Below are 14,105 nucleotides of genomic sequence, written 5' to 3' on the forward strand. Positions count from 1 at the left end.
AATACCAACATTTTAACACTTTTGGTTTTTGGAAGATTAAGATCCAACAATGCTTTTTTAGATTTTATTTCATATTTCAGCATCACACACACACACACACACACACACACACACACACACACACACACACACACACACACACACACACACACACACACACACACACACACACACACACACACACACACACACACACACACACTGTGTTATTTTATTTTACTTACCGTATCATCTGCACCATAGGCGCACCTTCAATAAATGGCCTATTTTAAAACTCTACATATATAAGGAGCACTGCATTAAAAGGTGCACGGAATATACGGTAAGATACCGTACTATAGTGTCTGGGGTTGAGTTACCTATCTACCTGAGGGAGCTGCGCTACAGGGAATCGGGAAAAAACAAGAAGTACCTTCAGTCAAACTTTATTAACAAAATAAAAACCAGCTTTCTGAAAACTTTGTTCACTCCCAAAACAAACGTGGATGGGAACTTTTCCAGTTCATTCCCCATCCCCGAATCCCTCGAAATCTTCTTCTTCTGTGTGGGAATGGAACAGCTGGGCGAGAGCAGCATCCAATGGTCCTGGCTCCGTCTGTTACAGTCGCGATTACGCGAGTCGGTGTCTTTGCTGTTCGTGCCTTTGTGAAACCGCCGTTACTGCCGTTTTTAGCGCCGTTACTTCGGCAGGAGCGACTACAGTACCTGAAATCCCCCTGACTACAGTAACAGAAATTACCGTAATGATATAAGGTGCACCGCAGTAAGCCTGATTTATGGTTCTGCGTTAAACCAACGCAGAGCCTACGCCGTTGTGAATCCTTCAGACTTCTCCGTCACTCCATTTCTCCGTGGTGCAGTTCCCCCCCAGAGCACTAGTTGATACTTTGTTTAGCTTCCGCTTTTTCCGGTCACAGTGAATCAAAGAGATAAGGACAACTATTGTGCAAAAAACCAAAACAACCCCAAAAAAAATATCACACACACACGAAAAAAAGAGCGCTGAAAGTTCACTACTGCTTCACGAACCGGAACCGGAACCGGAAATGCGTTGCTACTAAGCAAACCAACCACAGCCCTCTCGGTCTGCGTTGGGTCTGCGTCGCCGCCACGCATAGTTACATTTTTTGGGAGGTGCAGGTCAGGCTACGGTGTTCAAAAGATGCACCTTAAGTCATTAAAATATGTATTTTAATTACATGTAATTGAAACACCCCCCATCTCTGGACATAACCATATGACAAGGGACTTGTTTTTAGACAAATGCATATTATTTAAAAAATTCTCAAGCAATTTTCAGTTGTTCCACTGGCAGATTTTTTTCTTATTACAAGCAAAACCACACTGGAATAATTTAAAAGATAAGCAGCATCATTTTCAAGTGTAATACGACATCTAATGCAACTATTTGTTGTTGTTTTCATCTTAGGTCCATCCCCATCCTCATCCTCTGTAGAGCTCTGTCTCTCAACCCCCTCCACTGCTGTGCCCACCTTCCCCTCCATGTCTGCTGTAACATCAGCAGTAATAGAGGGCCCCAAAATCACATTTAGCTTAGGGCCCCATGGAGGCTTGGGCCGGCCCTGGCTGCCATTGTCTGTTATCCTTTATTTAACCAGGTAAAAAACTCATTGAGATTAAAACCTCTTTTTCAAGAGTGACCTGGCCAAAATGGCAGCATAAAAACAATACAACAATACATACAAACACAGACAGTCAGTCACACATTCCGGGGAAACAATAGTACAATTTGCACAACGGGGCAGTCACAAGAACGCAGGTGCACGCACAAATATGTAGGGCGACATCCCAAAATGGATTTATAAATAAAAGTCAGCCAGTGGGAGAGTCTACAGACGGGCAAAGAAGGACAATTGGCAGCAGCAACAAAAAACAGTGATGTACCTGAAAGCTGCAAGCTGCAACAATAAAACGCAGAGCACAATGATACACAGTATCTAATTTCTTTAATTACTGCTCAGGAGCGTTCATAAAAAGCAGATCGCCATAGTCCAACAAGGGTAAAAAAGTTGTTGTAATCAAATGTTTCCGGACCCGAAATGAGAAACATGATTTGTTCCTAAAAAAGAAACCTAATTTTAATTTCAGTTTAGAAACAAGGTTGTCAATATGAGATTTAAAAGACAAGTTGTCAGAGATATTTATAAGATTTATAAGATATTTATAAGAACTGACCAATTCAATTTCAATCCCCTGAACAGTTAACAACCTTGGAAGGTGAGATGGAAGCTGCTTGCCATTTGAAAAAAGCATGGTCTTGGATTTATCTGCGTTTAATACTAGTTTAAGCTGAGTCAGACGGGATTGAACAGCATCAAAGGTAGTTTGCCAGAACTCAAGGGATTGTAACACTGACGAAGATGAACAATAAATAACTGTATCGTCCGCATAGAAATGAGACACAGCACCAGCCAGATTATCACAAAGATTATTAACATAAATTGTGAACAGCAACGGCCCTAGTATAGAGCCTTGAGGTACGCCCTTTAGAACAGGAAGAAAGGAAGAAGAAGATCCAGCGGCCTGCACACACTGTGTTCTACCTGATAAATAATTTGAGAACCAGTTTACAGCCTGGTCAGATAAGCCAATCATGTGGAGTCTGTCTGCCAGGATAACATGATCCACAGTGTCAAATGCCTTTGATAAGTCGATAAAGAGAGCTGCACAATATTTTCGGCCATCTAGTGCCTCTATGATATAATTTACCACTTTAATAGCAGAAGTTATTGTACTGTGCTGTTTGCGAAAACCTGACTGATGATGTGAAAGAAGACCATTAGCATTTAAAAATGATTTAAGTTGTTCACTGACCAACTTTTCAAGAACCTTGGATAGAACACACAATTTAGAGATTGGCCTGTAGTTATTAACTACAGAGGGATCCCCACCTTTTAGCAGAGGAAGAACATAAGCAGATTCATATACTCGGAATCTCATTTTCAGAAATGGTAAGAGTAAAAATATGACACAAGGGTTCTGCAATAAAGTCTGCTGCTGACTCAGAAAGAAGGGCTCAAGATTATCAGGTCCAGCAGATTGATTAAGATCTAATGGCTGTAACGCTCTGTGGACTTTGGTTACTTCAAAAGGAGTCCAATCAAAACGTGGAGCCGTAGCACTGATTGGTGAATGAGGGCAATCCCCCTGCACATTTGGTTGATGTAGATGTAGGGACTCGAATAGGGAACCTGAAGAGACAAAGTGTTCATTAAAACAATTAAGAATAGCAGGTTTTTCGGATAAAATATGTTGCCAGAGAACAGACTTTATCCAGTGTTGGCATAAAGATTAATCCAGTTCTCCAAGGGAAAATATGTGAGATTGTTTCCATGATCAATTATTAACTACCTTGCTTGTTGAGTATGCTTTTTATTTCTGTGAAATGTATGTACTTTCATATGGTTTTCTGCCAGTAGATGGCGCCATTGAACTTCAGTGGTTTCAAGTGTGTTTGTGCTGGAGACCAGAAAAAGCAATGGATTTTCATTGAAAATTATCGGCAGGGTTGTTGGAGCAGCGAGCGGCAGCATAGAGGAGAGGATGGACTCCTGAGGCACAAGCAGGTTTTTGTTGTCCCCTGTCAGTGGATTTGGCCTGGGGGGGTAATGGCCGCTGCTTAGAAGCTGTGGTTATTAGAGGAGAATGAGACATACTCACTTCTACAAACAGCAGTATTGTGCCTTTATCTGGACACCAAAACAAATGTATCTCTCCATACTAGTCCAGATTGGTTCATGGTTACCAGCTGAAAAAAGACTTAAAGAGCATATTGCAGGTTAGGGTATTTTCAAAAATTATACCTGACCTTATGTGAAAATGACTATGTGAGAAGTTAATGTAGGATTTAATATGTTTTACAAGACATAAGGGCACGTAATCAGAGGAAAAAGTGGCTGATTTTAGCAAAGCTCCTAAAAACGCTTTTTTTTCCGAACACCGCGTCATATGATGCAGCAGGAGGGAGACGTCTCCACAGCTCTGCCCCATCTGACTGTGCAGACCCCGTACACACGTAGCCGGGTATCTGCTAAACCCAAGATATTTTCCTACATTTGGACCTGTCATCCACATGAAAACGCAAATAAACGAATGTTTAAAAAAACTCCGGGCAAAGTGAAGATTTTTGAAAACTCTGTTTATGTAGATGCTGTGAGAAAGTGAGCAACCCCTCCCCTTCTCACCCTCACCGGACATTTTTTTAATGTGTGTGTCAGAGTGGAGGATTGGGCGTGGTCTGCGGGGGAGCAGCACACAGGTGTGCCTGGTTCTTCTAATTGGGGCCCACCTGTGTCCAATCAACCTCTCCTCCCAACCAGGGTTTATAAACAGCAGCTGCATACCGGAAGAGGAGGCTGCTGAATGGATGTAGCTTGGTGAGAGGCTATGCCCAATGTGCCATTCTTGTCTGAAGACTGTTTTTGCTTCCGCCTGTATGTTTGTGCTTTTTTACCTGGAATAAAAAGCCTTATTTTTTGGCATTCTACGCTCTGCAAGGTTCTTTTTACACCTCATCACCCAGGTCCAGTTTTGCCTTGTCCCCTTGTACGTGGGGAGGCCGCTCTGGTTCCTCACAGATGCGTGTAGACAGAGACAACCGGAGTTTTGCGTTTTCGAATGTCACATTATGCTCCAAAACAACAACAAATCTGCTCTGATTCTAACGTCTAACGTGCAACCTTTGTTTACTACAGAACTACATGATCCACCATCTGTCCTCCAAGCTATTTATTAAATAAATGGTCTCTGCTCTTGACCACCGTTTACTGCGTTACGCAGAGCCTACGCCGTAGGGTACGCAGTGACGCGCACCCTACGCTGTACCCTACGGCGTAGGCTACGGCGTACCCTACGGCGTAGGCTACGGCGTAGGGCTGCGTCGATTTAACGTGGCAGCTCCGTGGTGGGACACAGGGAGAAGAACAGATGATCTACAGATTGATCTACAGATTTGGAATGCTTATGAATGTGGTCGAAAATGCATATCTTCGTGGAGGGTTTTTTTTTTAACAACGATGTAATGTGGATACAAATTATTTTATAAACGAAGGCGGGGAAATATTCGCTTTTAAAAATACCCGGCTATTTCGGATTTCGGATTTCAGAAAAAAGAGAAGATAATAAGCCTGTTTTCTGTTTAGAAAGTACAAACGTAGAGAGATTACAAGTACTCACCCATCTTTTAGGAGTTATTTTCAGAGTTTCTTTCAGGAGCACGGAGCAGGAGTGCTGCAGTGAATAAAGGCGGATTTATGGTTCCGCGTAAAATCGACGGCGTAGCCTACGGTGTAGGGTACGCGGCGCATGCAGCGTTCTGTGCGTCGCTGCGTAACCTACGCCGTAGGGTCTGCGTTGGTGTAACGCGGACCCATAAATCAGCCTTTTAAAAAACGAGTTTCAGCTGTCAATCAAAAGAACGTGGGGGCCCTAACGGGTTGGTAATTATAAGGCTGTGGCCTGTCATATTGGTGTGAATACACATTCACAACCTCTTCAGTGTCACAACTAACATTAAGATCCATTATTTTTCCTATTGTTGAATTCACCGCGCTCCCTCCCGCTACGTCACTTCCGGTTCAGCTTTTTCAGATGCGGAAGTAAAATAGTCTCACAAAAACAACTCCGGAGGTCACTGTAGTATATATTTATGCGTATTTCAATGAAAATTCAGTTCCTACATTATTTTCCTACACATTGATTCACAGGGGTCTCCAACCTGCAATATGCTCTTTAAGTAAAAAATAAATAAAAAGGCTTTAAGACTTGAGACTCTGGCTTGAGATAAATCTGATCTGGTTAATTATGCGTTCGCTTCTCTGTCAGAATATCTAGAACTGCAAAACATCTTTTTGTTCCAGCCAGGATTTAGTCAGTGGCCTGGACAAGTAAATACATGATCTCTTGCTCATTTCCAGCTAAAACGCTGGATTTGTTCTTTGTACAGCTCAGTGTATGACTCCGTTAGAAGTTCATGGGAAGTGTTTAGGAGGTGACGCTAACATTGAACAGTGGAAGATGGCAGGCCGGCCCACTCCTAGTTTCGTAGAATACGCTTACTTCTGCAGTACTTTGTGTCGTGTATTTCATCCACACCAACTGTTATCTAACACTTGTCTTAGACTGACATCCCATTCATCACTGCCCATCTTCTATGTACCAGAATATGAACATGTTGCCACGGTTCAAAAACATCTGGGTGTCAAGATTGATGACCAGTTATCTTTCTCTGTGCATCTGTCTCCCTGTCCTACCTCACCTTAATCAGGTCATACCTGACTCAATACATCCCTCAACTCTTGAGACAGGGCATGGTTAGACCTATGTTCCTGCCTCTACCACTGCAAAACCCTCCTAGCTGGCCTAATTATGAAAATCTGTTAGTCTAATCATGAGCACAGGGCTTTAACAATATACCATTATTAATCTATATGCTTCACTTTAAAGTACAAATTTGTTTTAATAAAAAATAGTTATTTATCTCTGCTTGACTCTAGCTGCTTTAATAATAATAATAATAATAATAATAATAATAATAATAATAATAATAATAATAATAATAGTAATAATAATAATAATAATAACAATAATAATAATAATAATAATAATAATAATTATTATGATTAATTATTAATTTATATTAATAACAACAAAAACATCTCAGGGAAATGTTGATATGGCCATGCCCTACTGCCCGTTCAGGGTTGTGTGGTTTGGGGTAGTGGATATATATATATATATATATATATATATATATATATATATATATATATATATATATGTATATATATATATATATATATATGTATATATATATGTATATATATATATATATATATATATATATATATATATATATATATATATATATATATATATATATATATATATATATATACGCTGCGGCTCCCGCCTGCTATCCACCTCAGTTACGTGTCATTAATGTCTGCAGTCATGGATCTGTGCATGTTTGTGTGTTTCCACCTTAAACCGGTGCTGCAGCTGAAGGACAGCCTGCAGTTTTGTTCTGGCAAATGAAACTGTTAGCAGTCATTTCATTTCTTTTTTCAAGAACAGAAACATGCAGTTCAAACATCCACGCAGCCGTTGGGGCCATTTTTATTTTCCACTTCAAGCATCCACACCAGAATGTAAAAACGTTCTTCCTAACAAGGTAAACATGAATGTGGACTCATGAATGAAGACATGCAGCAGACCTGAGATCAGCTCCGTTTCCATCTGACAATCTAGGAGTCTTTTTTTTTGTCTTTTTCTTATACTTTAAGTACTTTTATAAACATGAATGCAGATTTACACTTGAACACAGGTAAATGTTAGCTCTCGCCAGCACGTTTTGGCATCCATCGTTACTCATACAATCACATTTCATGCACATAAATTACAGGAACCCCCCCCCCCGTTTGTAATTTTGAGGTGAACTCTGGAGGACCAAAAGCAGAAATCAGCTGGTCATCGTGGCAAGCTGGAGCTTTGTCTTTCCAGTTGCTCCTTGTAGCACCCTATAATGTAATAATGCCTGAAAATGTAATAACATTTGCACTTAAATCAATCGAAAATGTAATAAAACCCAATAATGTAATAACTTGACCAATAATGTAATAAAACATCCTGACTGATATTGTAATAACATTCTTACCGATAATGTAATACCTTATTACATTATTGGGAATTTATTACATTTTCAGGTGGGTCTTCTTTTTTTCTTCCAAAACTGATAATGTAATACTTGACAAATAATATAATATATATGTTCATTTTCAGTCCAGAGTTCTACATTTTGTGTTTTAAGTATCTAATAATGTTAAATACACTGGATTTGAAACACCAGAATGACTATTGGGTTAAATTGCAGACTTTGAGTACCATGTAATAAATTCCCAATAATGTAATAATGTATTACATTATCGGTAAAAATGTTATTACAATATCAGTCAGGATATTTTATTACATTATTGGTGAAGTTATTACATTATAGGGTTTTATTACATTTTAGATTGAGTTAAGTGTACATTTTATTACATTTTAGGGCGTTATTACACTTTCAGGAAATTATTACATTATATATTATACACTCCTTTAAATCAGCAGCACTTCAGTGAGCAGCCCCCCCCCCCCCCAATTACAAATCAGTATTTTTTTAAAAAAGAATACCCGACATCTTACCAGAAACCAGGATACGTTCCTCAAATCACTTTTCCAATCAACCACTCAATTACAAATTTTAGTTAAAAAAAAAACAACAAAAAAACGTACATTTCAGAATCCGTTTAAAAAAAAGGTTCCTGTAATGAGTCAGTTATTGACGGTTGTTTATTAGTTTTAAGCAGTACTCGAGTTGTAAAAAGAAATCAGGGGGGATGGTGGATTTTATCATATGGGGACAGATAATTTGTGCTGATTACAAATAATATAATATATTACAAATAATAGCAGTGACCAAAACAGCTGCAGAAATACTGCAGGAATGACATAGCAGCAGTTAAATGCAGCCTTCTGTAAGCTTTAAATATCCACTGGGCTTACATCAAATACATCAAAACACAACAATAAAAAACACTTTTCTGAACTTATCAATATGACTCTGTCCTTCACAGGATAAGTAACATGGATCACTGCAAAAACTCACAATCTTAACAAGAATATTTGTCTTATTTCTAGTTAAAATGTCTCATTTTAGTAAAAAAAATCTCATTACACTTAAAACAAGACTCATCACTGGAAAAAACAACAATTTTCACCTGTTTCAAGTAGATTTTCACTTGAAATAAGTAGAAAAATCTGCCAGTGGAACAAGATTTTTTTGCTTGTAATGAGAAGATAAATCTTGTTCCACTGACAGATTTTCCTACTTATTTCAAGTGAAAATTTACTTGAAACAGGTGAAAATTGTCAAATAAGTTATTTTTCTGGTGATGACTCTAAATGTTGAAATAGCAGTAAAACCACATTCATTGATGAAATGACATAAGGGATGGAAAGGAGGGATGACAGTTTTACAGGGGGGATGATTTGGACCGTTTTTATTTCAGGGGAGGATGCCATCACCCTCATCCCCCCTCATCCCCCCTCAACTCGAGTACTGGTTTTAAGTATATAAATTAAGCAGATAACTGTTGAAGCTGAAAGTGTGGTGACATCAGCAGAGCTCCACAAGTTCTTGGCAGGAAACCACAACTTCTATCACAGAGTTAAAAAGAGAATCTTCCAGCCGTGTTTTTCTCTGCTGGCCCAGAGGTTGGACAGCGTGTCAGATCCGTGGTCATGTCCCCGCGGTGGAGACGGTCCCAGCGTGGGCCAGCAGAGGGGGGTAAAGACTCACTCTGCCCCGTCACAGAGCTGCACGCTCAGGTCCAAGGCATCGTCAACACTGAAGGAACCAACGTCCAAAATGAGAGCAAAACTTCAGAGTTTTCTACACAACACAGACGACTCAAACAGGCGGACAGGACTCGTGTCCCTGGTGTCTTCCACTTACCGGTGGTTTTTACAAATTAAACACAGCAGTTTCTTTACAACAAACATGAACACTATATACATCAATAAATAGGATTTTTCTCTCTCAGTGCTCAGATTGGCTGGAGGGATCCGTTACGTACCCAGATAATCAGGTCTGATGGAGCTGCAGTTCTGCTCATCTAGCCGTAAACATGACATTCTGATTTTATTTGCAATTCCCTTTCATGATCGGAATATTTTAATCCATTATGTTCATGGTGGTGGTTTTTGTTGGAGCTCTTCAGGGCAGCATGCAGAGTTTCTGTCCCAGCGGGCTCATATGTGTGACGGAGGAGCTTTGTGATACATCCCTGACGTCAGGCCGGTCCCCGTGTGTCCCGTCAGCGCCGTGCTGGCCTCGCTGTACATGGAGGGCGGCGCGGCGGCCTTGTGCGGCCAGCAGGGGCAGCACCGCGCCACAAAACTCCTCCAGGACTCCACGGTCTTCCCGGACCAGATCCAGACCCCGGACGTGATGCCCACCACCAGGTACATGAAGTACTTGAGCATGAAGACGGCGTAGTCCGGGCCCTGGCCGCGCTGGCCCTGGCGCTCGGCCGGGCAGGAGCAGGCCAGCGCCCGCTCCCAGCCGGGCCGGCGGTGCTGCTCGTACACCAGGCAGGCCACCACCACGGTGGCCGGCACCGTGTACAGCACGGTGAACAGCCCGATGCGGATCATCAGCCGCTCCAGCTTGTCCGTCTTGGTGCCGCCCTGCTTGATGATGCTGCGGATGCGGAACAGGGACACGAACCCGGCCAGCAGGAACAGGGAGCCGGTGAAGAGGTAGACCACCAGGGGCGCCAACACGAACCCCCGCAGGTTCTCCAGGCTCTGGTTCCCCACGTAGCAGATCCCGGCCACCGGGTCGCCGTCCACCGAGCTGAGCGCCAGCACCACGATGGACTTGACGCTGGGCAGCAGCCAGGCGGCCAGGTGGAAGTACTGCGAGTATCCGGCGATGGCCTCGCTGCCCCACTTCATCCCCGCCGCCAGGAACCAGGTGAAGGACAGCACCACCCACCAGATGGAGCTGGCCATGCCGAAGAAGTAGATGAGCAGGAAGACCAGGGTGCAGAGTGCGGGGCCGGTGGCGTCGTAGAGGACGTGCAGCTGGCCGCCGTTAGTGGCTCCACCGCCGGGGGCGGCGCCGCACGCCACCCGCTCGTGGCCCGCCACCAGCCGGATGATGTAGCCCAGCGACACGAACAGGTAGCAGGCGGCCAGGAAGATGATGGGCCTCTCCGGGTACTTGAAGCGCTCCATGTCGATGAGGAAGGTGGCCACGGTGGTGAGGGTGGAGGCGAAGCACAGCAGCGACCACAGCCCCACCCAGAAGCTGGTGAAGGCCCGCTCCTCGGGGGAGAAGTAGGCCAGGTGGCAGGGCTGGGCGCAGTTGGGCAGCGGGCCGGTGCTGACCCGGCCGTACAGGGCCTGGGACTCCCGCCGGATGGGGACCAGGGGCTCCCGGCAGCGGCACTCCCCGTCGCACTGCGGGGCGCTGGGGGGCCGGCTCCGGACCCTGGGGGTGGACTTGGGGAAGGGCGGGGCCAGGGTGGTGGTCTCGCTGCTGTTCTGGTCCATGCACACCTGCTCGTCGCCCGCCTGGGGCAGCCGCTCGCAGCTCATCCGCTCCGGCCACTCGAAGCCGTACTGGCTCATGAGGGGGGAGCAGCCGCGCTTGGCCCGCTCGCACACCGAGCGGCACGGCGGGATGGGCTTGCGGTAGTCCGGCAGGCACAGCGGCGTGTACATGCTGCACAGGAAGAAGAGCAGGTCCGGGGAGCAGCGGATGCGCACCAGGGGCCAGAACTGGTGCACCTCCAGCCCCACCTCCTCCTGCGTGTCGTGGTTGAACTGGTTGGGCATGTAGGTCAGGTTGTAGCCGATGCTCTTGCACATGGGCACGGTGATGGGCTCGCACACCAGCTCCTTGGAGGCTGCGCCGGCCCGCTGGGGGCCGCAGAGCAGCAGCAGCAGCAGCAGCAGCAGCAGCAGGGGCCCCAGGGGCCCCCCCAGCAGGGGCCGTGGGGGCCTCACTGCTGGTGCCATGGGAGAAGTAAACGTCCCTTACTCACAGTCGACGGCTGGAAGATCCTGGACGCTCCGGGGACCAGTTCCTATTGGGGGGGGGACTGTGGAGGGAACCAGCTCCTGAGGCTCCTGGGGCTCCTGGGGCTCCTGGGGCTCCTGGGGCTCCTGAGGCTCCTGGGGCTCCTGGGGCTCCTGCAGCTCCGGCCCTGCTGTCACTCATGGAGCAGGGCTGCACAGAGGACCATCACATCCGCAGGAACCAGCGCGTCCAGCAGCTCCACGACCAGAATCCAGCATGGTCGGGGCTCCTCGGGGGCTCCTCGGGGGCCCAAAGCTGTCCAAGGGAAGGACCCTGAATCTGAAGCAGTCAGTGGAAATGTGGAGCAAAGCGGAGCAGAAGTCCAGCCCGGATAATCAACCTCACGCGTCTCCTGTGGTCCGTTCCTCCGTGCGCTCCGTGCGCTCGGTGCGCTCCGGGGCTCCGGGGCTCCGCGAGGGTCCCCTGATTCTGTGAGAGAGGCTTCCCTGATTTCTCTCTGCTGGGTGCGGGGCCAGAGAAGATGAGCAACAATCGCCAGAGACTTGCTGAGAAAGTTGTAGACGCGGAGCTGCGGAGCCGCTTGTGTGTGCTGCCCGCGGGCTGACGGAGTAAAGTCCGCTGTTCTCTGCACCTTCACAGCGCTGCTGCTGCTGCGTTCACGGCCCGCAGGAAATGTCAGCACCCACTTAGGAGCGCTCTCCCTAACTGGGAGGGGGGAAGGGGGGGAGTGGGAAGATCAGGGACTCGAGTATTCCGGGTTCCCTAAACAAGGATTTATTATTCAATTTCAGTTTGCAATCGCGTCCAAGCAATACAGTTAGAAATTATACACAGAATGCACATCACTCCAGTCCTACTCTCTCACCCACACATGTGCCTTAAATGCAGGATATAAATTAGTACCTAACTCATTGTTTTTGCTCATGTTGTAAACTGCAGGTGTATTGGTCTAATGTGTTATCTGAAATAGAAAAGATATTGGGTTTAAAACTGGAGATGGGCCCTGTATTTATTGTATTGAGCACAACACTTAACATCCAAACATAATTTTTCTGAGATCCGTCTTCTGTTTGTTTTTTTACTTGATTTTCATATTTACATTTGTCTTCCTTCTTGTTTTGCATGTGTGTTTACTTTGCTGTTTTTTTGTTGTTGTTGTTGTAGATTGTTTGTCCTTGTTGTATTAGTACAGTAGTAGTACTATGAAGTTTAAAAGTTAAAAAGGGTCGGCACAATAATCTTAGGCTTCAGCTACACCTTTTGGTCGGTTTATTCCTTACTTCTTTTTTTATTATTTCTTTCCTACAAAAGGAAAGGAAATGCAATGTATTTATCAATGGAAACTGATCAACCCAATAAACTACTTCATCATCATAATCGGAGGCTGTTTTGTATTCTTATTTATGCAGCGAGGAAGAATATTTTATTGCAGTGGATCAATGAAAAAGTACCAACTGTTAAAGGCTGTTAAAGAGCGGTGTTTGATCTGGTGCCATTAGAGAACCTTACATGTAAATTACATTCAAAAACAGACCGATTCTATAAAGTTTTGGAGCTCTACTTTAACTATGTAGAGCGTGATGTCTCTAATATGGTGCAGGATTTGACTGGTCATTCTGTAAATTTTTACTGTAACCAGCGGTATTATCTATATGGATCTGAGCTGCTGTTTTAGTTTTGTTTTTTTATTCTGTTTGTTTGCCTGTTTTGCTTGTTATTTCTGTGGATCGTATTATGTATCCATCCTTTACTTGTAAAAGTGAAAAAATAATAAAAATATTGTTTAAAAAAACACAAGTAAAGGGACAATGACAAACATTCACAGATCAATGAAACAGATCAAAATGATGCACACATTTAAATAATGTGTACAGTACATAACAGCAGAAAATACAGGGATCTTGCTCTGTCCAATGTGACAGTTTATTTATTGCAAATCATTATCAAACTAAAGTTGAATACGAACCCATATTCTATTTGCATCACTGAGGTTTTTTGTTTGATTTATGCTGTTTTATAACTTTGGAAGACTTAAAGTCAGGAAATTGTCAATTTACTATAGTTCAGGTAAATGTCTAACATATTTTCAAGTATAACAGACGCATATGCGTGTGTGTGTGTGTGTGTGTGTGTGTGTGTGTGTGTGTGTGTGTGTGTGTGTGTGTGTTTATTTTAGGTCACACACAGGCATCAATTTATTGATAGTATAATGCAAATAAAAAATCACCTTAAAAGAAACTTGTGGGTGAATCATGAAATGGATGATTTCAGTGTATTTTGCTGCTAAAAAAACATTTGTTGTTTTACTTCAGTGTGAAAGTGTCTATCAGTAACTTTTTATGCATTAAGTTAAATAAAACCTCACTGCTTCTTTAAATTCTGCAATTCCCTCCAACCTTTGGTCTCAGCTATAATCCTTCAAACTCGGTCTTAATCTGGATTTGCCACTTACAAACATATTTTGAGCAGGACCCACACATGTTGGTCTTTAAACACT

General features: G+C 43.9%; 1 protein-coding gene across 1 annotated transcript; it reads right to left on the reverse strand.

The window, feature by feature from the left end:
* Nucleotides 1-8,852: 8,852 nt before the first annotated feature.
* LOC133445698 (frizzled-5-like) lies at nt 8,853-11,596 on the reverse strand. Its single transcript, XM_061723057.1, has one exon. It carries the CDS (start codon nt 11,584-11,586, stop codon nt 9,811-9,813), a length of 1,776 nt encoding a protein of 591 aa, XP_061579041.1. The 5' UTR covers nt 11,587-11,596; the 3' UTR covers nt 8,853-9,810.
* Between the last annotated feature and the right edge of the window lie 2,509 nt (nt 11,597-14,105).

The sequence above is a fragment of the Cololabis saira genome, chromosome 6 (genome assembly GCF_033807715.1).
Source record: "Cololabis saira isolate AMF1-May2022 chromosome 6, fColSai1.1, whole genome shotgun sequence".
In the NCBI taxonomy this organism is placed as follows: domain Eukaryota; kingdom Metazoa; phylum Chordata; class Actinopteri; order Beloniformes; family Belonidae; genus Cololabis; species Cololabis saira.